The following is a 26901-nucleotide window of genomic DNA, read 5'->3' on the forward strand; positions in this document are numbered from 1 at the left end:
TGTTATGATGACGAGACAAGTCCAGGGTTGATGAGTGAAGGCCGTTTGCCAGCAGCAGGTTCGGCAACAGCTAGAAGAAGGCCGTCGACGCCGAACGCCTGAGCTGGACAGGAGGGGGAGCCAAACCGAAGGCTGGTGTGACATGCACCATGGTGTAGCTGGAGGACAACTAGTTTCCGTCCTCTTCTGGGTACATTTTACTTCAATACAAAACCTAGGAGGCTGGTGGTTCTCACCCGCTTACATAGACGTACACAGAAATGACAACTTCCAGAGGACGTCATCCAACCTATCAGAGGTCTTGCAGCATAAACTGACATGTTGTCCACCCAATTAAAGGATCAGATAATGAATATAGTACTAAAAGTATAAGCTACAGCTAGCTAGCACTTTTGTGCACGAAATGTGGTGAGTAGTTGACTTAAATAGAGAGAAAGACAACAGTTTAAACATTTTGAACAAATTAGTGAGAGAGAGAGAGAGAGAGAGAGAGCTAGCTATATATATATATTTTTTTACCTTTCACTTACTTAGCTAGCTAATGCAGCTAGCTAGTTTAGTCTACTCAAACACCCAGCTCAGAGAGGGATGCTATGTTACCTAGCTGGCTATGGCTATCCTACACTGGAACTCTTCCAGGTCAAGGTAAGCTTTTGGTTTTCTTAATTTATTGCCACCGGGGCCCGGGGCCACCGGGGTTTACTAAGGCGTTAGTTGTAGTAGCTATGTTTTCTTGACGTTAGCTAATATGGTGACACTGCCGAGTACTGAAACGCGTAGCGCGTAAAAATCATCTGTCCTCGGTTGCGATACTCACAACCAAGTTGCCTCTGGAAGCAATGTCAGCACAATAACTGTTTGTTGGGAGCTTAATGAAATGGGTTTCCATGGCCGTGAGCCGCACACAAGCTTAAGATCAGCACGCGCAATACCAAGTGTCGGCTGGAGTGGTGTAAAGCTCGCCACCATTGGACTCTGGAGCAATGGAAACGCTTCTCTGGAGTGATGAATCACGCTTCACCATCGGACAGTCTACGGACGAATCTGGGTTTGGCGGATGCCAGGAGAATGTTACCTGCCCCAATGCATAGTGCCAACTGTAAAGTTTGGTGGAGGAGGAATAATGTTCTGGGGCTGTTTTTCATGGTTCAGGCTAGGCCCCTTAGTTCCAGTGAAGGGAAATCAATTTTCTATTTATCTTTTTACCCCCGCTTTCTCCCCAATTTCGTGGTATCCAATTGGTAGTTACAGTCTTGTCTCACCGCTGCAACTCCTGTACGGACTCGGGAGAGGCAAAGGTCGAGAGACGTGCGTCCTTCGAAACACACGCGACCGTGTCAGCGTGCACTGCGCCCAGCCCGCCACAGGAGTTGCTAGTGCGCGATGGGACAAGGACATCCATTCCAACCAAACCCTCAACTAAACCGGACGACAGTGAGCCAATTGTGCGCCACCCCATGGGTCTCCAGGTCGCTGCTGGCTGCAACAGAGCCTGGACTCGAACCCAGAATCTCTAGTGCCACAGCTAGCACTGCAATGCAGTGCCTTAGACCACTGCACCACTCGGAAGGCAGTGAAGGGAAATCTTAACACTTCAGCATACAATGACATTCTAGATGATTCTGTGCTTCCAACTTTGTGGCAATAGTTTGTGGGAGGCCCTTTCCTTTCAGCATGACAATGCATGCCCCCGTGCACAAAGCAAGGTCCACACAGAAATGGTTTGTGGAAGAACTTGACTGGCCTGCACAGAGCCCTGACCTCAACCCCATCAAACACCTTTGGAATAAACTGGAAGACCGACTGCAAGCCAGACCCAATCGCCAAACATCATTCCAAACATGGAACCAATTCTCTGTCACAATGTTCATAATCTATTGGAAAGCCTTCCAAGAACAGTGGAGGTTGTTACAGCAGCAAAGGGAGGACCAACTCTATATTAATGCCTATGATTTAAAAAAAATGTTTGACAAGTAGTTGTCCACATACTTTTGGTAATGTAGTGTACTTGTCCAGCATGCTGTTGAGAGCCATATGACTTTTTCTGGCCTGCAACTAAATCAATCTATTGTCTTGAAGAGCTCTTGAAGAGGTGTACATCTCATTTTAAAGGCACAAAGCACCCAATAGAAGAACCCGATAGGGACCCTCTGTCAATGAGAAGTATTGTTACATTGTGCTGGTTCTCTCTCATTCTGCCACAAATCACTCAATAATTAATCTACCGAGAAATTGCAAGGAAGACATTGAATGTGTTGTTGTTACAGAACTACCTCCTCAAAGGTGGAAACTGACAAGAGATCGTAAACCAGAGCTCTGAGTTAATCCAGTGACATGAAACATTTTGTTTTCACGCAAATCTTTTGAAATTGTCTGTGACAAAACGCAGACCACTGTAGTTACCAGAGACAGAGCACAGAGCTAGTGCTAGACTGAAAACATGTTCACACATGTTCTGAAAAAACACTAGAACCTTCCTGACCCCTGATTCAATGGAATAAAGATCCAGGCTATGAAATGAGGTCCGTGGAGTGGACTGACCGTTGTAGGTGCGGTTCCACATCCTCCTGGTTACGGTTTTCCCCACAGGTCTGTCCTCTGGTGAGGTCATGGTCTCATTCAGGGCGTGGGTGTACAGCATCAACCCGTCGTAGAACCCTCCGGAGATTATGTTCATCTGCAGGGAAGCAAAAGGAAATTGTAGAATAGTCATTAAATCTATCATCACCTATTTTTTTGAGATGGCTTAGATCAACCATACCATACATGTATTAATAGTACATCTATATCCCTCATCCTCATAATTTTCTATCATTAGAAAGCTACTGCGTATGTCTAGCTATATTTGTGCCACAGCGATGGATAGCAGAACTTATTCTGCTAACTACTTGTCTCTTCTACAAGCTTCTCTAGTGTTTGATATATTTCAAGTTAATGCCACTTTCCTATTTCTCACAACTATAATTATTTCCTATCATCTCCGTACCTATTTCTACCCCTTTATTAATTTCACAATTCTGCCTGAGAAACAATTTCCTCTTCCATCTCGTCATCTCTCCAAACAGTGCCCCCAAACCAAAAGAGCTGTCTACGTCAACCACAGAATGGAATATGAGGACAATAACCCACTCAGACAATTCACTCAGTTCAGTTGCATCAATTGGAAACGTACAGACACAATGTCCAGACAGGGTGAATGAGGACCAGGTAGACCAGGGCAGAGCTCTCATGCTCTGTGCCTCTCTCTCATCCTCCAGACTCAGACCTGTCTATTTATTACATTAACTGCACTTAGCTGTCTGTTACAAGTGATTCATCGGCTTGTGAGGGGTGCCAGACAGCCCTGTCTGAAACCAGGACCAATGGCGAGTCTCGCTTCCTCCCGGGGATGGAATAGAATCTCGCTTCCTCCCGGGGATGGAATAGAAGCCCTGACGTACAATTCTGGATTTGTGTGCATCGAACGGGGAGGGCAGTTAGATGACGTGGCCTGTCAAGCTCTTTATTTTGCTTCCCCTCCTGAAGTGTAAATTGTCAATGACACGAAAGCACACACATGCATGCAAGGACACACACCTCCATCTGGAGTCAGAGATGAACAATGGATTCGAAGGCAGTCAATCTACCATATTGAGGACACATGGATGTATCGTGCCAATCTTTGTGAGTGTGTGTGTGTGCGCACACATGTGTCTCTCTCTCATCTCCTAAACAAGACACCAGTGATTCAGCTGCAGAAGTGTGTAGAATATCATCATTGTGCACCTTTGTAGGGAACATAATAAGAAGATAAGCCCCACTAACTAAATTAGCTTTTTCTTCCAAAATAAATTGAATCAATCGTCCAGGCATTGCACGTGAGCCAATTACATATAAGCCTACTTATCGCAGCCTCTCCATCTTTCTACGCACAAACACACTCTAAGATTTGCAAACACCAATGAACTAGTACTACTGCTGAATTAACTAATACTACTGCTAAATGAACTAGTACTACTTTGCCTGTCAGATGTGGCTCAATCAAATGTTTCATAATGAGATGTTCTCTATAATATGATAGCCCTACACTGAGTGTACAAAACATAAGGAACACCTTCCTAATATTGAGTTGCACCCCTTTTGCCCTCAGAACAGCATCAATTTGTCGGGCATGGACTCTACAAGGTGTCGAAAACGTTCCACAGGGATGCTGGCCCTTGTTGACTCCCAATGCTCCCCAAAGTTGTGTCAAGTTGGCTGGATGTCCTTTGGGTGGTGGACCTTTCTTGATACACACGGGAAAATGTTGAGCGTGAAAAACCCAGCAGCGTTGCAGTTCTTGACACACTCAAACCGGTGCACCCGGCAACTAATACCATACCCTGTTCAAAGGCACTTACATGTTTTTTTGCCCATTCATCCTCTGAATGTCACACATACACAATCCATGTCTCAGTTGTCTCAAGGCTTAAAAATCCTTTAAACTGTCTCCTCCCCTTCATTTACACTGATTGAAGTGAATTGAACAAGTGACATCAATAAGGGATCATAGCTTTTACCTAGATTCACCTGGTCAGTCTATGTCAAGTTCATAATGTCTTGTACTCTCAGTGTATAGATTATTATACAGAGCTTTATTATGTGTAGTAGAGCTAAGTCTTCATGCCTTAGCATGTCTTCTCCTTCATATTGCCTCAAGTCTGCCATGTTGAGATCAAGTTGTCTTTTTTTAACAAATACTCATTTTGATCTCAACTCTCTCTCTCTCTCTCTCTCTCTCTCTGTGTGTGTGTGCAGACACTCCTCCTTTTTCACTTGCTCTTCATCTGCTTTGTTCTCTCTGCATGTTTTTCTCTCCTATTTCCTGCTTATAACCTTTTCTCTCTCTCCTTTCAGTTCTTGTCCTCTTGATCACCCACTTTCTTCCTGCAAGAGAGCACCCCCCCACCACACACACACACACACACACACAAACACACACACTTCAGCCTCTTACCAGTGAGTCCTCCACCGTAAAGTTGAACATTCTCTTGGCATCTGTCTTCAGGTCCCTCACAAAATCTTTATATTCAGGGTTCTGTGGTTCCCTATAGGTCAGGATTTTCACACTCTGAGACAGACACAAAGATTTTTTTATTGTGATTCATAAGACAAAGGTTTCACTGAATTATACAGAATCATACCATATGATGGGGTCAGAAAATCAGGTTATCAATTTCTGCTAATGAATGAATGAACCACAGGTGTGAGAAACACCATTTCTGTGGTAGAAATTAACAGTATGTTCCTCTTTCCCAGGCCTGTCGCTTTTATAAACATGCAACTGTTATTAGAGCCTAGTCGCCTTATTATATGTTGTCAATGTGACCAATCATCCAGTACACATCCTCCAAAACACCTTATAACATTAATCAAACCATCTCATCTCCCATTCCTACAGTCTGTGTAGATACAGGTCCAACCTAATTCAAGCAGAAAACTAAGGTCTGAGAAGGCTAACATGTAAAAAAAACAGCAGTGAGAGAAGTGTTCATACGTATGGGTTATGGCATTGGTTCCCAGACCATTAGGACCCACTTAAAATCTGTGTCAACCTAAACGAAATGACCACGACCCACCAGAAGGGCCGTATGTTGTGCACCACTGATGTACAGTATGTGCATCAGTTACATTTTCAAAACTCAGGCCCTATGTTTTGCTCTTTCAGGCTTTGTGAGATGAGACTGATATCAACACATTGATGGGATGTCACGAAACATATAGTTATGTTGCCTCTCTCCCCCTCGATGGAGAGTCTGTTACTCACTAGGGAATTGAGAAGAAAATTAAAGTACTTCACAGTGAGAGAATGGAAAATCAACAAGATTATATTTGTCATCTCATCTGCCTGGCAGCACATTTAACAACAATGACAACCATGGGGAAACATAGGGACATCAAAATATGATTGCTTCAGGGCTTGAGTCAGTGGAGAATACAGCAGATACCTGTTTCCAAGGTAATGATGGGAATGAGATGAGGAATGAGATGATACACTTGACTCTGATCCAAGGCTTACCTGGAAGGCCTCCTTGGCGACAAGGTCGTCTTGGTCCCCTCTGGCCCACGGTTGAGCATTCTGGGAGTCCAGGCTGTGTCCAAACATGTCAATATAGAAGAAAACAAACTCCTCCTGAGGAAGTCCTGCCCGCCGGAAGTGAACCATCAGCTGCCTGAATGTGTCCGGAGAGCAACACACAAACACCACTACGGGGGCAGAGAGAGAGAGAAAGGGTTATAAAAGGGTTATAAAAAGAAGAGAGTAAAGACAATAGGAGTGTAATGAGTTATTGCACATATGGTCAAATATATTTTTTTCTTGCAAAATACACAACCCACAAAAATCCTTACTTTAAATTATAGACCTGTCTAATTAAGAATAATATTGTAAATGAATGCGAAATGTAACAAATTCTGAAGCAAAAGCATGTAAGGTAATACAGTGGGGCAAAAAAAGTATTTAGTCAGCCACCAATTGTGCAAGCTCTCCCACTTATTAAAAAGATGAGAGAGGCCTGTCATTTTTTTCCACCATAATGTGCAAATAAATTAATTTACAAATCCTACAATGTGATTTTCTGGATTGTTTTTCTCTTGGTTTGTCATAGTTGAAGTGTACCTATGATGAAAAGTACAGGCCTCTCTCATCTTTTTAGGTGGGAGAACTTGCACAATTGGTGGCTGACTAAATACTTTTTTGCCCCACTGTATGTCACTTTTCTTTCAAGTGTATTCAACAAGCATCCTAAAAAGCATCCTTTAACCAGAGCATATAGTTTTGATCACTCTTTTGTTGATGAGAATTTTCCTGCGCAGCAGAAAACTTGTAGTGTATTCAAGGTATCAACCCATACAAAAAAAAATCCATTAATTATAATCCACATAATAATTCACATTTCCTGTCGCTGCAGGGTTATTTGCCTGCTGTAGCAAACTGGATCAAATTAAGATCCTGCATCTGTAACAATGTGACAGGTCTTCAATGTAGTTCATCCTGCAGGCCAATGTGTGAGCAGAATGAGAAAAACACATGTCTAGCTAAATTGATAAGGAATCTCTTAATTGTATTTGAAATGCTTTATTAGTTACTCTGGTTAGCCTAGTCACACTTATCATCTAACAGCAGGAAAATTATCCGGTAGCAACAGGAAATGTTAATTATTATGTGGATTATAATTAATGGACATTTTTGTAGTCGATACATTTATCGTAAAGGAAAATCAAGCCTGAAATTTCAAAGTGGAAATTACAAACTTTAGAATCCTTGTTAAAGCTCAAATACACTACAAGTTCAACATTTCCTGCAACAGGGTGATCAAATTACGATCTTACATGATGAGAAAATAATACACTAAACACTTCAAATAACTGAATACATTTTTTAATTGGTGAATTTTAAACCAGCAGACACTGCAATCCTTGGGACCAGGAGTTGTGCACCAAGGGCTTATTGTGTCAACTGCCCATTTATCATACATCAATATCCTAATCGGATTGACCCAGTACAATGAGAGCATAGATGGCCATCTATTTATTTTCCTTACACAACAACCACTGGCCACATGACATCCAGATAAACAGACAAACAAACAAGACAGACCAACACCTAATAGGCACTTCAAATCACACTTTTTCAAAGACACACACACTTCTTCAAGACTGTTGGAAAAGCATTCCAGGTGAAGCTGGTTGAGAGAATTCCAAGTGTGCAAAGCTGTCATCCAGGCACATGAGGGCAACTTTGAAGAATCTCAAATATAAAAGATTTTGTTTAACACTTTTGTGGTTACTAAATTATTCTATATGTGCTATTTCATAGTTTTGATGTCTTCACTATTATTCTACAATGTAGAAAATAGTAAAAATAAACAAGAAACCTTGAATTAGTCCAAACTTTTGACTGGTATTGTATGTGAATGAGATATTTTTGTATTTCATTTTCAATAAGTTTGCTTAAATTTCACAAAACGTGTTCACTTTGTCATTATGGGGTATTTATTGTGTGTAGATGGGTGAGAGATATATATTTTTTAATTCATTATAAATTCAGGCTTTAACACAACAAAATATGGAAAAAATCAAGGGGTATGAATACTTTCTGAAGGTATGGTAAATAGGGGTAATGAGAGAAAGGAAGGGGGACAGTCAATGTTAGCCCGCAGGCTAATTGTGCTGGGGTATAGTAGTGCCTGTGGCGGTGTGTCCAAGACAGTGATCTGAAACAGGGCTCTATTAGCTCTATGATCAGCTCTGCTCCCATCCAGAGGTCAACTGTCTCGGTCAGACCCTTCATTAGCCTGGGTAATTACTGCAGGCTGCCAAGTACCTGGCACTGCCATGGCAGCACACGGTAAGTGTGTGTGGATGTCAAACCGTGTTCAGCATTCTCTGTGCGCCATTGTGTTAGTTTTGCCTGGTCCAAAAACAAGCCTTAATAAGCTCTATACCCCATTAGCAGGTTGTGCTGCTGTGATCCTGTGTGGCCTGTTCTAGTACAGGTAGGTTTAGGGTTATCTAGTCTAATCTATTCTAACTTGTCATAGTGTATTGTGTTCTGGGCTGGTCAGGTCTAATGGGTTATTGTGTTATGGTCTACTTAGGGCCTTGTCCAATGATGGACCGGCTATCTGGAGCACTGAGAGTTTTCCCGGTGGGCCGCTTGATAATTGGGGCCGATGCAAATCAAAATATAAATAACCCCAACCCCCGCTAAAAATAACCAAGTGCTCTGTGTCTGACTGGCCCAGGCGAGTGGGCTGCCGGCCCACTGCAGTTGGGTATTACATCTGTCAGCCTCTCTCTCCCAGCCAATTAGTTTTGGTCCAGTCTATTCTAACTTGCTACCGACCCCCGTCAGCTCCCAGCTGCGCCCTGGACACCATTTGTGAATTGATCGCCCCCCATCTAGCTTCAGAGTTTGTTCTGTTAGGTGACCTAAACTGGGATATGCTTAACACCCCGGCAGTCCTACAATCTAAGCTAGATGCCCTCAATCTCACTCAAATCATCAAGGAACCCACCAGATACAACCCTAACTCTATAAACAAGGGCACCCTCATAGACGTCATCCTGACCAACTGGCCCTCCAAATATACCTCCGCTGTCTTCAACCAGGATCTCAGCGATCACTGCCTCATCGCCTGTATCCGCCACGGAGCCGCAGTCAAACGACCACCCCTCATCACTGTCAAACGCTCCCTAAAACACTTCTGTGAGCAGGCCTTTCTAATCGACCTGGCCCGTGTATCCTGGAAGGACATTGACCTCATCCCGTCAGTTGAGGATGCCTGGTCATTCTTTAAAAGTAACTTCCTCACCATTTTAGATAAGCATGCTCCGTTCAAAAATGCAGAACCAAGAACAGATACAGCCCTTGGTTCACTCCAGACCTGACTGCCCTCGACCAGCACAAAAACATCCTGTGGCGGACTGCAATAGCATCGAATAGCCCCCGTGATATGCAACTGTTCAGGGAAGTCAGGAACCAATACACGCAGTCAGTCAGGAAAGCTAAGGCCAGCTTCTTCAGGCAGAAGTTTGCATCCTGTAGCTCCAACTCCAAAAGTTCTGGGACACTGTGAAGTCCATGGAGAACAAGAGCACCTCCTCCCAGCTGCCCACTGCACTGAGGCTAGGAAACACGGTCTCCACCGATAAATCCATGATTATCGAAAACTTCAATAAGCACTTCTCAACGGCTGGCCATGCCTTCCGCCTGGCTACTCCAACCTCGGCCAACAGCTCCGCCCCCCGTAGTTCCTCACCCAAGCCTCTCCAGGTTCTCCTTTACCCAAATCCAGATAGCAGATGTTCTGAAAGAGCTGCAAAACCTGGACCCGTACAAATCAGCTGGGCTTGACAATCTGGACCCGCTATTTCTGAAACTATCTGCCGCCATTGTCGCAACCCCTATTACCAGCCTGTTCAACCTCTCTTTCATATCGTCTGAGATCCCCAAGGATTGAAAGCTGCCGCAGTCATCCCCCTCTTCAAAGGGGGAGACACCCTGGACCCAAACTGCTATAGACCTATATCCATCCTGCCCTGCCTATCTAAGGTCTTCGAAAGCCAAGTCAACAAACAGGTCACTGACCATCTCGAATCCCACCGTACCTTCTCCGCTGTGCAATCTGGTTTCCGAGCCGGTCACGGGTGCACCTCAGCCACACTCAAGGTACTAAATGATATCATAACCGCCATCGATAAAAGACAGTACTGTGCAGCCGTCTTCATCGACCTCGCCAAGGCTTTCGACTCTGACAATCACCAAATTCTTATCGGCAGACTCAACAGCCTCGGTTTTCGGATGACTGCCTTGCCTGGTTCACCAATTACTTTGCAGACAGAGTTCAGTGTGTCAAATCAGAGGGCATGCTGTCCGGTCCTCTGGCAGTCTCTATGGGGTGCCACAGGGTTCAATTCTCGGGCCGACTCTTTTCTCTGTATATATCAATGATGTTGCTCTTGCTGCGGGCGATTCCCTGATCCACCTCTACGCAGACGACACCATTCTATATACTTTCGGCCCGTCATTGGACACTGTGCTATCAACCTCCAAACGAGCTTCAATGCCATACAGCACTCCTTCCGTGGCCTCCAACTGCTCTTAAACGCGAGTAAAACCAAATGCATGCTTTTCAACCGATCGCTGCCTGCACCCGCATGCCCGACTAGCATCACCACCCTGGATGGTTCCAACCTTGAATACGTGGACATCTATAAGTACCTAGGTGTATGGCTAGACTGCAAACTCTCCTTCCAGACTCACATCAAACATCTCCAATCAAAAATCAAATCCAGAGTCGGCTTTCTATTCCGCAACAAAGCCTCCTTCACTCACGCTGCCAAGCTTACCCTAGTAAAACTGACTATCCTACCGATCCTCGACTTCGGCGATGTCATCTACAAAATGGCTTCCAACACTCTACTCAGCAAACTGGATGCAGTCTATCACAGTGCCATCCGTTTTGTCACTAAAGCACCTTATACCACCCACCACTGCGACTTGTATGCTCTAGTCGGCTGGCCCTCACTACATATTCGTCGCCAGACCCACTGGCTCCAGGTCATCTACAAGTCCATGCTAGGTAAAGCTCCGCCTTATCTCAGTTCACTGGTCACGATGGCAACACCCATCCGTAGCACGCGCTCCAGCAGGTGTATCTCACTGATCATCCCTAAAGCCAACACCTCATTTGGCCGCCTTTCGTTCCAGTACTCTGCTGCCTGTGACTGGAACGAATTGCAAAAATCGCTGAAGTTGGAGACTTTTATCTCCCTCTCCAACTTCAAACATCAGCTATCCGAGCAGCTAACCGATCGCTGCAGCTGTACATAGTCTATAGGTAAATAGCTCACCCTTTTCACCTACCTCATTCCCATACTGTTTTTATACTGTTTTTATTTATTTACTTTTCTGCTCTTTTGCACACCAATATCTCTACCTGTACATGCCCATCTGATCATTTATCACTCCAGTGTTAATCTGCAAAATTGTATTATTCGCCTACCTCCTCATGCCTTTTGCACACATTGTATATAGACTGCCCATTTTTTTCTACTGTGTTATTGACTTGCTAATTGTTTACTCCATGTGTAACTCTGTGTTGTCTGTTCACACTGCTATGCTTTATCTTGGCCAGGTCGCAGTTGCAAATGAGAACTTGTTCTCAACTAGCCTACCTGGTTAAATAAAGGTGAAATAAAAAAAATAAAATAAAAAACTTTACCTGAGCCTCGCCCCTTTCCCATCTCAGAAGACAATAGGGATAAGATAAGCAATGTTTGGGTTTCGATAGTTGGCTATTTAGCTATAGGTGCCTCTTGTTGAAACAAGTGTTCGTCAATGTCACTTTTTGTGAACCGACCAATCACAGCCTGGATGGGTCGGGACATTAAAAAAAGGTTGACGTGCAACTGAAAACTTTCAAAATGTTGAACTCATTGATATGCATGAATGGTTAAGATTATTGACAAGTTAGTACTTAGCATTAACAAATTAGAGACTAACCACCAATGAAATGTAGATCATTTTTCTTGCACAAGGATTTAATGATGGAACAAAACCTACAAAAATTATAAATATTGGTTGTGTATTTCCTAAATTGCTGTATTGTCCAATTGGAATTAATATTATACTATTACATGAAATTATGAATATACTAACATTATGTAATTAATATTAATATTACACTAACATTATACTATTATATCAACATTATACTTTTTATTTAACATTAAAATATTATACTAATATACTAATTTATACTAATTACTAATTACTCATCCAGGTTGAGAATAGTGCATCTGCAGTGGACAGGTGTAGATTGAGCCAGAGCCAGGATGCCACTGCCACCCCAATTTTGGATTATTTTAAGAGGCCGAAGTCAGGGGACCGAGGTATGTTTTTTAGTTTCCACCCCCAACAAAAGTGTGAAAAGTCTGTGGTGCAGAAGGTTTTATTTTGTAAAGATGGGATCAACTGGGAGTGGCTGTCATACAGTGAAGAGAACCATGCTTTATTCTGCTTAATTTGTATGGCATTTGCAAAGCCCTTTCATGAATGGAATGTCAGACTGGAAGCATATCCATCAGAGAGAGAAAGAACATTATGCATAGAGATTATGCTGAGGCCAACTTTCTATGGTCCTCCAAAGGTAACATTGAGAGCCTGTTCATTGGCAGTCAGATGTCTTCTCATAGAGAGCAAGTGAACAGAAGAGGGCAAGTGCTAGAGCGCATTATAGATGTTGTTAAAGTCCTAGGCAAGAGGGATCTGAGCTACAGAGGCATGCAGTCTGAAGCAGCTTATACGCTAGATGACAGCAGCATTGACCATGGCAACTTTTTAGAGATGATCATTCGGCTGAGAAAATACGACCTGTGTATGAAAGAGCATCTCACTGCCTGCATAGAGAAAAGCAAAACACTGCATGAGTCTGGGTCAAGAGGGAGCAGACGCAGACGCTCTCTAATGACTCTATTGTCAAAGACTACCATCGATAACGTCATTACCACCATCCTACACACAATACAGGCCACCATAGTAAGTGAAATCCAGGAAGCTTGCATGTTTTAAGTCCATATTGACACTACGCAGGACATTACAACACAAGATCAATGCTCTGTCATAGTCAGATATGTGACGAACGTCATCCAAGAGAGTCTTGTGGCTGTGGTGAAATGTATTTATCCCTGTGTTTCCTGTCTCTCTGCGCCATTTCGTCTTGTTTGTCAAGTCAACCACCGTTTTCTCAGTTCCTGCTTTTCCCGGTCTCTCTTTTCTCGCCCTCCTGGTTTTGACTCTTGCCGGTCCTGACTCTGAGACCGCCTCCCTGACCACTCTGACTGCCCCTGACCTCAAGCCTGCCTATCGCCTGGTACTGTTTGGACTGACCTGGTTTATGAACTCTCGCCTGCACCCGACCTGCCTTTTGCCTACCCCTTTTGCTATAATAAATATCGGAGCTCAACCTTCTGCATCCTGTGTCTGCATTTGGGTCATGCCTGGTGTCCTTATAGTACAAACTGGCCATGACAGACCCAGCAGACTTTGACCAGCTCTGTCACATTGTCTCCCTGCAGGGAGCCACCATTGGGAGGCATGACCATTGGGAGGCAGGACCTTTTGGAAGGGCTTCGTTCCCTGACGGAACGCCTACAAAGGTTTCTACACCTGTTTCTATATGTGCTTCTACACCTGCATTGCTTGCTGTTTGGAGTTTTAGGCTGGGTTTCTGTACAGCACTTTGTGACATCAGCGGATGTAAGAAGGGCTTTATAAATACATTTGATTGATTGATTGATTGATTGGTTTAAGGCGATAATGGATCAAATTCGTGAAGCAGCTCATAGGCAGCACGCCACATCTGAGACCTCCCAACCACCCAGTAACCGTTCAACTAGTTGTGGATTGGTTCAATCTACCCTGGCTCCCCGAGAACCTCGCTTACCTCCCCCTGAGCGTTATGCAGGTGATCCTGGTACCTGCCGGGCATTCCTTTCCCAGTGCTCCCTCATTTTCGAACTCCAGCCCTCTGTGTTCATGTCAGACCGATCGAAGATAGCGTATTTAATCACACTAATGTCCGGAAGGGCGCTCTCCTGGGCGACAGCTGTATGGGAGGAGCAATCCGCTTTGTGCCATAGCCTGGAGAAATTTAAGGGAGAGATGAGGAGGGTTTTTCATTCTCCGGTGCCTGGGAGGAACGCGGCTTGAAAACTACTGCATGTACGTCAGAACTCCTGCAGTGTGGCAGACTACGCATTAGATTTTCACACATTGACTGCCGAGACTTCCTGGAATCCGGAGGCTCTGTTCGACACCTTCCTCCATGGACTGTCGGAGGGGATAAAGGATGAGCTCGCAGCTTGGGAAATACCACTGGACCTTGATTCCCTCATCACCTTTTCAAGTAGGATTGATGGGCACCTATGAGAACTCCGGTGTGAGAGGAGGTCGGGCCTCGGGAACACTCGTTCATCTGTTGATGCTGGCGCACGCCCTAAGGAATCCGGAAATCCCCGAAGTGTGTATTTCCGAGGAAAGACGAAAACACCAGAGGTTCCTCGAGAATCATCGGCGACGGGTGAGTTGGATACTCTAGAGCCCATGCAACTGGGAAGAGCTAGATTATCGGTTGGGAAACGCTTGCGTAGGCTGAGTTCTAACTGTTGTCTGTACTGTGGAGGTGTCGGACATTATATAGTCACCTACCCTGTTAAGAAACCATTTTCTCTGGTGGGTACAAGTACTGGGAGTCCCCTAATTCCCATCACCCATACACCATTTTTTTGTGATTCTGCTGTGGGGAGACCAGTCTAAGACCAGTCTAACCAGTATCTGAATGGGCACTGTGTTATGGGTGACTCTTCCAATTGAGCAATGACTCTGGTGCTGATGAAAGACTTATGGATGCTACCATGGCTTCTGAATTAGGCTTTCCCACTCAAACTCAATCTGTCCCCATGAATGCAAGGGCACTGGACGGTCCCTCAATTAGAAGAGTCACCCATAGCACAGTGCCCGTTCAGATACGGGTTTCAGGAAACCACTGTGAGACCATACAGTTCCTCCTCATCAATTCAGCACATGTTCCTGTCGTTCTGTGATTTTCTTGGCTCCAAAAACACAACCCTGTTATTGACTGGACCACGAGCTCCATCCTGGGTTGGAGCCCGTTTTGTCATTCCCATTGTCTTAAAGCGGCACAGCCGTCCCCGAGAAGTCCTCCTCAGGGCATAAGCAAAGCCTCAGATGTCTCTGCCGTTCCCACTGAGTACCATGACCTCCTAGAGGTATTTAGTAAGGCACGTGCTACTTCTCTTCCCCCGCACCGTCCTTATGATTGTGCCATTGATCTCCTCCCCGGCACCACACCACCTCGTGGCCGGCTATATTCTCTATCCGGGCCAGAGAACAAGGCCATGGAGGAGTACATTGAGGATTCTCTGGCTACTGGAGGCATGCGTCCGTCTGCATCTCCTGCCGGTGCAGGGTTTTTCTTTGTGGAGAAGAAGGACAAGATCCTGCATCCGTGCATTGACTACCGGGGTCTTAATGATGACTCCTCTCTTCAGCTTTCGAACCTCTCCAGGGGGCCACCATTTTTTACAAGCTGAACCTTCGGAATGCCTACCACCTGGTTCGGATACGCGAAGGAGATGAGTGGAAGACAGCATTTAACACGGCCAGTGGACATTATGAGTACCAGGTCATGCCGTTTGGACTCACCAATGCCCCCGCCGTCTTCCAGGCCCTGGTAAACAATGTGCTCCGGGACATGCAAAATTGTTTTGTGTTCGTCTACATTGACGACATCCTGTTTTTTTCCCAGTCTGCCCAAGAACACGTTCTCCATGTCAGACACGTACTTCAGTGCCTCCTGGAGAACCAGTTGTTAGTGAAAGCCAGGAAGTTTGAGTTCCACCGCTCTACAATCTCCTTTCTGGGATATGTCATCGCTGGTGGAAATGTCCAAATAGACCAAGGAAAGTTGAAAGCTGTGGTAGATTGGCCTCAACCTACGTCCAGAGTGCAGTTACAACGTTTCCTGGGGTTCACTAACTTCTACCACAGTTTCATTCAGGGCTACATCACCCTGGTGGCCTCCCTCCCTGCACTCACCTCTCCCAAAGTACCATTCACATGGTCGCCAGCTGTTGACAGAGCCTTTGTGGACCCGAAGCATTGGTTCACCATAGCACCCATCCTCGTCCATCCGGACCTGTCCCATCAATTTGTGGTGGAGGTTGATGCTTCTGATGTTGGAGTGGGGGCCATCCTATCCCAACGATCTGCCCAGAACCAAAAGCTTCACCCCTGTGCCTTCCTGTCCCATCGTCTCAATCCTGCAGAAAGGAACTACGACGTAGGCAACTGAGAACTTCTGGCGGTCAAGATGGCACTGGAAGAGTGGAGGCACTAGCTGGAAGGAGCAGAACAGCCATTTTTGGTTTGGACCTACCATAAAAATGTGGAATATCTCCGTACAGCCAAGCACCTTAACTCAAAGCAGGCCCGGTGGGCTTTGTTATTTACAAGATTCAACTTCACCATTTCCTACGGCCCAATGTCCAAAAATGTGAAGCCTGACTCCCTCTCACACCTATACAGTTCCTCTGCCACACCCTCAGTCTCCGAAACCATTCTCCCTACCTCATGCCTTGTCGCTTCTGTGGGTTGGGGTATGGAAACCTTGGTTCGCAAGGCACAACGTTCCCAGCCTGAACCTGAAGGGAGCCCGGCTAACCGGTTGTTTGTCCCAGACTCAGTCTGGTCCCAGGTCCTGGAATGGACTAATTCCTCCAGGCTGACCTGTCATCCAGGTGCCTGTCGAACCCTAGGCACTGTGTATGAGAGAAGTAAGCTGCTGTAGAAATTGCTCATTTAAGGAGGTAGGAAATGTGTTTATTTTAATTTTATTCTATGACTTGCCTACTCACCAGTCTTTTCACCAACACATTTCTTCCTGTCTTATTTATTTTACTGGTCAGATGGTTCCAGAGATTCTTGCCACCTTGCTGCCAAAATGTGCTCCTTCTAGCCAGCCTTCTCCTAAGAGCAACACGTTCCCCTTATTCTGTTTTACATATATTTTACAAAAATTATTGTTATAAATATTGTTCAGTAATCTTCTTTACATAAAGTGTGGCGTATCACTGGGGGGGGGTTGGTGGGCTGGTCTGAGTCAAAATGTCCAGGGCCATTTTTCATTCCTAGTCCGTCCCTGGTCTTATCTAGTTTATTGTGGTCTGGTCTGGCACCGTGTGGCGTGGAAGTCTCCAGGGGCGTGATGACATTCCTGTAGCGCGCACTTCCTGTCCTGGCGGCTCTATTGTTTCAGGGTTTAATGGCCCTGGTCAGGAAGTGAGCAGTGGAACCAAACCAACAAACCCAAGGAGACTAAAAGGGATCTCCCGGGTCTCCCTGGGCTCAGGAGACTTACAAAGGTATAAGGAGGGTCTAAGTGCCCTCCTCCTGGTGAGACTCCATCCTCATCCGGATCCCCTCCAAACAATGGCGCCACACTCAACTTTTAGTGGCACCAAGATATATAACATTTGGTGCAAGACAAGCTGTTGACAACATGAGTGGATGGAAATAAACCAGGATAGCATAACGGCTAGAGGAGTGTAGAGCGGTACAAGGGGGCAAAGCCCAGGCCTGACCCCTGATCCCGGCACCGGGCGGAGCAAACACTATGACTTTACATACCTTTCATGCCTGATAAGTGCACAGTCACACACACTTCCACTCTCATCTTCAGGCAGTCTGACACTTCCTTTGAACTTCCAACCTCAGGAAGAACTGATGGTGTAGTGGTTTCACTGTGGACAGCCAGCTCATACCATGACGACTGGGTGAGAGCAAGAGTGAGGCAGAGATAGCAAATAGAATGTCTGTCACACGTCACCGCACCATCCTGTCTGATTTGTTTACCTTCACACAAGGTTAGCAGAAGGTGACATTGAGAGATAAGAAGGGTGTTAGAAGGAGAGGGAAGGTGATGAAAGGAAGGAATAAGTTCTTACTTTTTCCATTTCCTTCTCTCCCTCCACCTTAATTTATTTTTCTTAACTTAATTCGGAGTCCACAACCGCAGAGTAGTGACAGGCTGATGGACCATTATTATATATTTACAAACTTTTGAAGATGTTTTATTTACAAACTTTAATTGGCCGTTATCGAGTCACAGATGTCTGTTTGCCGCTTTGAATTCTGTAGCCCTCTTTACTCTGTCTCTCACAACCACACACAACTTCTTCCTTTCCTAGAAATTGGTGAGTGATAACATAATCAATCCCTCTGTGTCAGTGTAATCTCCCAAAACATTCCAGAGAAACAAAGACACTTGATTAAGTCTTTGAATTACTGTGATGTAGGACCTGTCAACTTCCTCCTGAACACACGACAATTCCGCAGTCAAGACAGCAGACTTCCCTGGTTCTTGATTAACCATTACATTATCTAATTGCATTACAATTACAAATTGCAATATGCAGACAGTGGAAGTGAATCCCAATTAATATTTTTATGCGGAATATTACTTAGAAACATTGCTGCTTGGCATACCTATTGGGATCTTTGGATGAAAGCAGGAAGACCAGTGTATGGGCACCCGAAGACCAGAAAGTACCAGTATGTCACTGTGTACTTCACTGACTTTCAGATCACAGAGGCCACACCAGAGCTTTGACTTAAAGTTACTCGGAACATTGAGTCCCACAGACTATTGGTTTTATAATAATTTTTCTAATTTCTGTCTGTGGGGGAACCTTGCCTCAGTTCAATATTTCCATCATAGTGTGAACAAACCATTAGGTTTACCCTACCATAAAGACTCCTTATATAAAAGGGTCTGACCACGACAACTATTTAAAATTGGTACAAGACTTCACAAACATTTCCTTGATTCCATCCTGAGATGATAACAGGCCTGTTATGGGGCGGCAGGGTAGCCTAGTGGTTAAAGCGTTGGACTAGTAACCGGAAGGTTGCGAGTTCAAACCCCCGAGCTGACAAGGTACAAATCTGTCGTTCTGCCCCTGAACAGGCAGTTAACCCACTGTTCCTAGGCCATCATTGAAAATAAGAATTTGTTCTTAACTGACTTACCTTTATTAAAATAAATAAAAAATAAATATCCCTAACATTTCAACATTGAGGTAAACTACTGTACTCTCTAAATGAATTGTGAGTGCTGAAAATGGTAGAAGACAGTCTAAACAGGGTCAGCTTTCAAAATGTAAAATGGTCTATGCTAATTGAGAGATTAGGCAAGAGTCTTGAATTTAGTCCTGTGCTATCTCTCTCTCAGAACAAATGTTGAAGGTTGTGTTGTTTTTTATGACACATCAAGTTCTGACATCATGATTTTCCTCAGCAGGAGATGTACTCAGAGAGTCTGCGTGTGTGTGTGTGTGTTCATGCTAGACACCCTGGGAGTTAATCGTCCCAAAATGTGGTAGAGAAGTCTGTGGATTTGTCCCAGGCATGGAACTACCAGCCATGACTGAACTACAATCCAGTGTCTAGTTTAGAGCAATTATTTTCTAAACACTCTTAGAAAAAGAGTTCCAAAAAGGTTATTTGGCTGTCCTCATAGGATAACCTTTTCTTGGTTCCATATAGAAACCTTTCTGGTTTCAAAGATATTCTACCTGGAACCAAAAGGGTTCTTCAAAAGGTTATTCTATTGGAACAACAGAAGAACGCTTTTAGGTTATAGATAGCACCTTAATTTCAAGAGTGTACATCAAACATAATACAGAAAACATCCAATTATACAATGTCTAAATATAAAAAGCTTTGTTAGATGTTAAACTAGGATGGGAGTGTGTTCAAAGCTGAACCATTACGGCAGAAGCAGCCTCCGTCCCTCCCAGGACTCCAGACTCCACCTGTGATGAACAGCAGGCCTCACGAAGATAACTCAATGTGTGTGTTGACTCATCTGTGTGTAATCATGCAAACCAACAAATCTAAAACCAACCACAAACATCACCACTACCATCTCCCCCTAGCTTGAAGGCAAACTTATAGGCCTACATGTTTGACTCCCCTCCTTTTCCTTGCCTCTCCAGGATTCCAGGATATTAATTTTTAACTAATGCCAGATGGACTGGGCCGAGGGGGCTGAGGGGGAGGAAAGGGAAAGGCAAGGCTGGGTACGGCCTTGTGGGTAGTTAAGTTCAGCATGGCCACCTTCTGCCTCAGCAACCATAGCGACAGGAGGAGGCGAGCTAGAAGAGATGGAAGCTCCAGGGTCTTGCGTCACCCCTTTTGGGAAGTCCAAGCTATGGGGTGAAGGGGTCATGTCGAGGCAAGGGTGATGTCAACAACCCCACAGAGTTACAGGTCCCTCTTAACACTGGGATAACAAGCTCAACTGCCAAAACTCTCTCGCTCATCAACATTTTCTACAATCTCTACAAAGATCTGCCACCATGAAAGGTAATTGAAAAATCACCCCCTCCCTTTCGCAAGTAGTGTGATGTTCTTAACAGTGTATAGACATTTCTTTATAGACAGGTAATCCCATTGGGATGAATTGAGTGCTCCTCTCTCGTCAAGCAATTGGGTGCTGTACATTTCCTCAACTAATGATTAACAACCCAAGCGTTGCTTTTGGATATGCAGTGTATAGCTTTTCTACTCGCATACTGTACTCTCACTAACTTATAGAAGTTATGTAATCACTGGGCATGTGGGTGTGTGTAGTGAGAAGGAACATAACTTTTCTTTGATCGTCTTTCTTTGGAAGTGATTATGTTTACTGTATGGCTTTGGCAGTAGATAGAGTTTCTCATCAATAAGATGAATGGGACTGATACTGAACCACCTGTGAAGCTACACCATCCTTGATTAAAACAGCCCGTTCCAAAATATAACTGATTAGCATACCAAGGTGAGGGTGGGGGTGAGAAGAGCAAAGAGAAGGGCAAAATGAAGGTGGAGAAGAGAGGGGGTGGCAAGGGGAGAGCTGTGTCCACATGGGTCCATCATTTTAGTAATACATTTAAGTGATATATTTGCTAACATCAAAGTCCAAATGAAAAATCACTTTCACACTTTTTCTAAGTCACCCCAGAAATGTTAAATTAAGGTCAGGAATGTGTGTGAATATACAGTTAAAGTCAGAAGTTTACATACACTTATGTTGGAGTCATTAAAACTGTTTTTTCAACCGCTCCACAAATGTCTTGTTAACAAACTATAGTTTTGGCAAGTCGGTTATAGGACATCTACTTTGTGCATGACACAAGTCATTTTTCCAACAATTATTTACAGACAGATTGTTTCACTTATAATTCACTGTATCACATTTCCTGTAGGTCAGAAGTTTACTGTGACTTTAAACAGCTTAGAAAATTCCAGAAATTATGTCATAGCTTTAGAAGCATCTGATAGGCTAATTGACATCATTTGAGTCAATTGGAGGTGTACCTGTGGATGTATTTCAAGGCCTACCTTCAAACACAGTGCCTCTTTGCTTGACATCATTGGAAGATCAAAAGAAATCAGCCAAGACCTCAGAAAAAACATTGTGGACCTCCACAAGTCTGCTTCATCCTTGGGAGCAATTTCCAAATGCCTGAAGGTACCACGTTCATCTGTACAAACAATAGTACGCAAGTATAAACACCATCAGACCACGCAGCCGTCATACCACTCTGAAAGGGGACGTGTTCTGTCTCCTCAAGATGAACGTACTTTGGTGTGAAAAGTGCAAATCAATCCCAGAACAACAGCAAAGGACATTGTGAAGATGCTGGAGGAAACAGGTACAAAAGTATCTATATCCACAGTAAAACGAGTCCTATATTGACATAACCTGAAAGGCTGCTCAGCAAGGAAGAAGCCACTGCTCCAAAACCGCCATAAAAAAGCCAGACTACGGTTTGCAACTGCACATGGGGACAAATCGTAAATGTCCTCTGGTCTGATGAATTAAAAATAGAACTGTTTGGCCATAATAACCATCGTTATGTGTGGAGGAAAAAGGGGGAAGCTTGCAAGCCAAAGAACACCATCCCAACCGTGAAGCACGGGGGTGGCAGCATCATGTTGTGGGGGTGCTTTGCTGCAGGAAGGACTGGTGCACTTCACAAAATAAATGGCATCATGAGAAAGGAAAATTATGTGGATATATTGAAGCAACATTTCAAGACATCAGTCAGGAAGTTAAAAGCTTGGTCGCAAATGGGTCTTCCAAATGGACAATGACCCCAAGCATACTTCCAAAGTTGTGGCAAAATGGCTTAAGGACAACAAAGTCAAGGTATTGGAGTAGCCATCACAACGCTCTGACCTCAATCCTATATGAAAATGTGTGGGCAGAACTGAAAAAGCGTGTGTGAGCAAGGAGGCCTACAAACGTGGCTCAGTTACACCAGCTCTGTCAGGAGGAATGGGCCAAAATTCACCTAAATTATTGTGGGAAGCTTGTGGAAGGCTACCCGAAACGTTTGACCCAAGTTAAACAATTTAAAAAGGCAATGCTACCAAATACTAATTGAGTGTATGTAAACTTCTGACCCACTGGGAATGTGATGAAAGAAATAAAAGCTGAAATAAATCATTCTCTCTACTATTATTTTGACATTTCACATTCTTAAAATAAAGTGGTGATCCTAACTGGCCTAAAACAGGGAAATTTTACTTGGATTAAATGTCAGGAATTGTGAAAAACTGAGTTTAAATCTATTTGGCTAAGGGGTATGTAAACTTCTGACTTCAACTGTAGGTTGATAAACGCCCCATTCACATGATTCCATGGCTTGTGTAATTAACTGATTGAAATTAAACAAGAACCAATCTGGTCTTTCATAATACAAAATATTGTGAAAAAATGTTACGACATTGATACATTTCTTGTGTTCTGTTCAACCATTTCATCAAAGTAGATAAAAAATGCAGACTTTGCCAAATGTTTTTGGTTGTTGCTCTTTTTGTGTGCAGTCAATTGGGTTGCTTGATAGCGACGGCAGACACACACACACACACACAATGTGGGGAAGATTACTACTCCAGATGTTAAAAACAGCTAACCAAACAGAGCTGTCCTGAAATAAACGCTGCTCCTTCCACACACAGCATTCATTTATTGATTAGTCTATGTAGGCTTACCTCTTCAGAGGAGAACTACTCCTACTGTAGCCTATGTGAAATGACGTTTAATTAGTGATGCTACGAGCTCTGAAACCTTGAAGTAGTTGTTTTGCTTGTCCTGTAAGGGCCCACGGCTTTTGTGGAGCGATAGGTAACGATGCTTCCTGGGTGACAGTTGTCGATGTGTTCATAGGGTCCATGGTTCGAGCCCAGGTTGGGATAAGCAGAGGAACGGAAGCTACACTGTTACACTACTAATACAGAGACAGCGATTTGTTATTCCCAGAAAAACTTTTTCTGACAGGAAATAACATTTACAGGTTCATTTTAAGGAATTAACACCAAAATAATTGACAAGAAGTGCAGTCAACTGTGTGAATCCACTCATAAAATATGTATGAACAGTGGACTGGAGGAAATCCTTCACAAGATTCAACTCTTCCTTTCTTTATAAGATTATCTCATTAAAAACATCATGATCAATTATTGCAATTATGGTCATGGTTATTGCATCTGATAAATGCTGTGCTCGTGAAAGGACTTGGTGAAACAAAAGGCATATTTTTTGTTGTTGTTGACATTTCAGCAAATGGCCCCTTATTAAATTTCACACACCATGTGCACCCACCCAGTCCACCCGGGCTTAGCTCTTCTGCAAGTTATATGATTAGTTACCAATGTTGAGTTATTTAAACCCTTAAACTTGATCAATATTCAATACACCACCATCTCCATCCTGCTCCCTGCAGTGCAGCAGTGGTAGGTTGGTAAGGATCTTATTTTGAAAGGAGCTGGATGGAACAAGGGATCAAAGTGCTTAATCAGCAAATGGGCTTTCCTAGCACATTTGTAGTGATCCTATAAAATCATTTTTTATTTTTTTCCCCCCCCCATTTTGTTTTCCCTATTTTCAGGTTTTCGTTTTCAAAATATTGTTTTTGTTATACAAAAACAACAACTCCTCATGAGGGGCCGCCGGTTGCTCACGGGTCTGCACACCCACATCCATGTGTAACAAGTTGAGATAGCTCGCCGCTAAACTAATTTAGAAATCTAAAATAACTTTAGTTGACATGGGCTAATTGACTGACTATCAGTGACGGACAAATAGGGTTGCAAAGGGTCGGAAACTTTTCGGTACATTTCTGGAAATGTTCCATGGGAGCCCTGGAATTTGGGGAATTTTGATTAAATTCATCAAAAAAGTTAGCTTATAACAGTAAACCTTTTTTTGTGGGATAGACAAGGCAATTCTAGGTCTTGTGGCATATTTTTTGTTAAACTATCCCAATTCAATGGAATTGCAACCCAGTGCATTCTTCCATCACATGTACAGCTGATTCTCAAGATCCTGCACATTAATGAGATGCTATTGAGCCCACACTACTACACTGTCTGAGCCAAGGACTACATGCTTTCTGGTAAGTTTTGATTACAATACTGGGTGGGGTGAATATATTTTATATGACATACATTCTTTTTGTTAACTAGTGAATAGTATCCTTAAACACAGCAAAGTGTGTTTAAATAATTTCTAACTTGTTAACAATTTCTGCTAGTTAGTTTTTGCTACCATGTGTGTTTTAGCTTGCAAATTGAGGAGTGTTAATTCACCTGTTTACATATATGTTTAATTTTAAAACATTTTACTTACAAAGGAGTTGTTTAATCTAACTGCTTAACTATTTTTGTTTGTTTTACTCATTTTTTTCTAATCTTTACAGGAAAATGTGTGGAGACATTTCACTGCAGCTAACGTAGAATGAAAAGCTGTGTACATTTTCAAATACTTTGCCAAATCATATGAGAAGAATGCAACGAAGATGCAGAATCATCTGGCCAAGTGCATAAAGTTCCCTCAGCGTTCACAACAAGCAACCTCTGACAAAAGTCCCTCTACTTCTATTCGAGGTGAAAATGATGAATCAGACACCTTATCCATAGCAACAGCTCATGGTCCTCCTGGAATCAGAAGTATTTTTGATTAAATGGAGGAATGTAGTCAGAGAAATGCTGATGAATGTCTTGCTCGAGCTGTGTACGCAACTGGTTCACCTCTGATGCTCACAGGAAATGTGTATTGGAAGAGATATCTGAATGTTCTTCGCCCAGCATACACTCCTCCAACCAGACATGCTTTATCTTCTCATTTGCTGGATGCAGAGTTCAACAGAGCTCAAGTGAAGGTCAAGCAAATCAAAGAGAAAGCAGACTGTATTGCAATCATCTCTGATGGGTGGTTGAATGTTCGTGGGCAAGGAATAATTAACTACATCATCTCCACCCCTCAACCAGTATTCTACAAGAGCACAAACACAAGGGACAACAGACACACGGGTCTCTACATTGCAGATGAGCTGAAGGCAGTCATCAATGACCTTGGACCACAGAAGGTATTTGACAGAATGCACTGGTGACAGAATGCTGTGAACATGAAGGCTGCTTGGTCTAAAGTGGAGGAGTCCTACCCTAACATCACACCCATTGGCTCTGCTGCTCATGAAATTTAATCTGCTCCTCAAGGACATCATGGCACTGAAAACAATGAATACACTCTACAAGAGAGCCAATGAAATGGTTAGGTATGTGAAGGGTCATGAAGTTATAGCAACAATCTACTTCACCAAGCAAAGTGAGAAGAATAAGAACACCACATTGAAGCTGCCGGGCAACACCTATTGGGGTGGTGTTGTCATCATGTTTGACAGTCTCCTGGAGGACAAGAAGTCTCTCCAAGAAATGGCCATATCACAGTCTGCCGATATGGACAGCCCCATCAAGAGGATCCTCCTGGATGATGCACTTTGGGAGAGAGTGGTTAGCAGCCTGAAACTCCTGAAACCTATAGCAGTAGCCATTGCATGGATTGAGGGAGACAATGCCATCCTGTCTGATGTTCAGACTCTGCTTGCAGATGTAAGAGAAGAAGAAATCTGTACTGCCCTGCCCACTTTACTGTTGCTCCAAGCAGAGGAAACTGCAGTTCTGAAATCCATCAAAAAGCGTGAAGACTTCTGCCTGAAGCCCATACATGCCACAGCGTACATGTTGGACGGCGGACCAATACAAGGCGGACCAATACAAGGGTTGAAAAATTGGTGGCCATCCGGGCAAATGTGAGGCTTTTGAGCCTGACAACGAGCCATCCTCGACAAGGTTGGAAAGTGACAGTGAAGATGAGGCCTCAGAGTCTGATGTTCAAGAGGTGAACATTGAGGTGGTCCAGGGAGAAGACACGGAAGCCTGAGAAGAAGACAACCATAGCTTTAGTTTCTAGACTATCATTTTACAGAATAGTCAACTAATTTAATTAAAGTTCAATACGTAACTAAATAGTTTTTTACATTTCTATTTGAAGGATTCAATCATTTGCAATTATGTCTACTTATGATAAGGTAAAATGTTTATGTTTCTGTCTCCATATGGTAAATATATCCAATGCAAAAACCATCTACATTTAAATGGTATTTATATTAATATTGTTAATTCCCATATATTTCCAATACATCCCACGGAAAATTTCCACCTCTGAATATTATGTACTACCCTACTAACAAAACAAGAGAAAAACTGCTGATCCACAAGCATATTTTGAAATTGCACCTTGTATATTCTAGTATTCTAACTCACAACAGAAAATTGAGACCTCCACCTATCCCTGTTCTAAAACCACAACAATGCTTAAACCACATGAGGAGACCACTTTAAAGGTCTGTGGAAAATCTAAGACATTTTCATTTTTGGGTGTAGACACACACACACAAGGAGAT

The 26901-nt window shown here is 43.5% G+C and overlaps 1 protein-coding gene across 1 annotated transcript in view; it reads right to left on the reverse strand.

Moving 5' to 3' along the window:
- LOC118367575 (atrial natriuretic peptide receptor 1-like) overlaps positions 1-26901 on the reverse strand; it is an 81598-nt gene that overhangs the window by 30411 nt on the left and 24286 nt on the right. Inside the window, exons 3-5 of the mRNA XM_052494429.1 lie at positions 6038-6225; positions 4976-5089; positions 2542-2677 (exon numbers count right to left, since the gene is read on the reverse strand). Coding sequence (XP_052350389.1) covers positions 2542-2677; positions 4976-5089; positions 6038-6225 — 438 coding nt within the window. The remainder of the gene's footprint in view (positions 1-2541; positions 2678-4975; positions 5090-6037; positions 6226-26901) is intronic.

Source organism: Oncorhynchus keta, chromosome 34, assembly GCF_023373465.1.
Source record: "Oncorhynchus keta strain PuntledgeMale-10-30-2019 chromosome 34, Oket_V2, whole genome shotgun sequence".
Taxonomy (NCBI): Eukaryota; Metazoa; Chordata; class Actinopteri; order Salmoniformes; family Salmonidae; genus Oncorhynchus; species Oncorhynchus keta.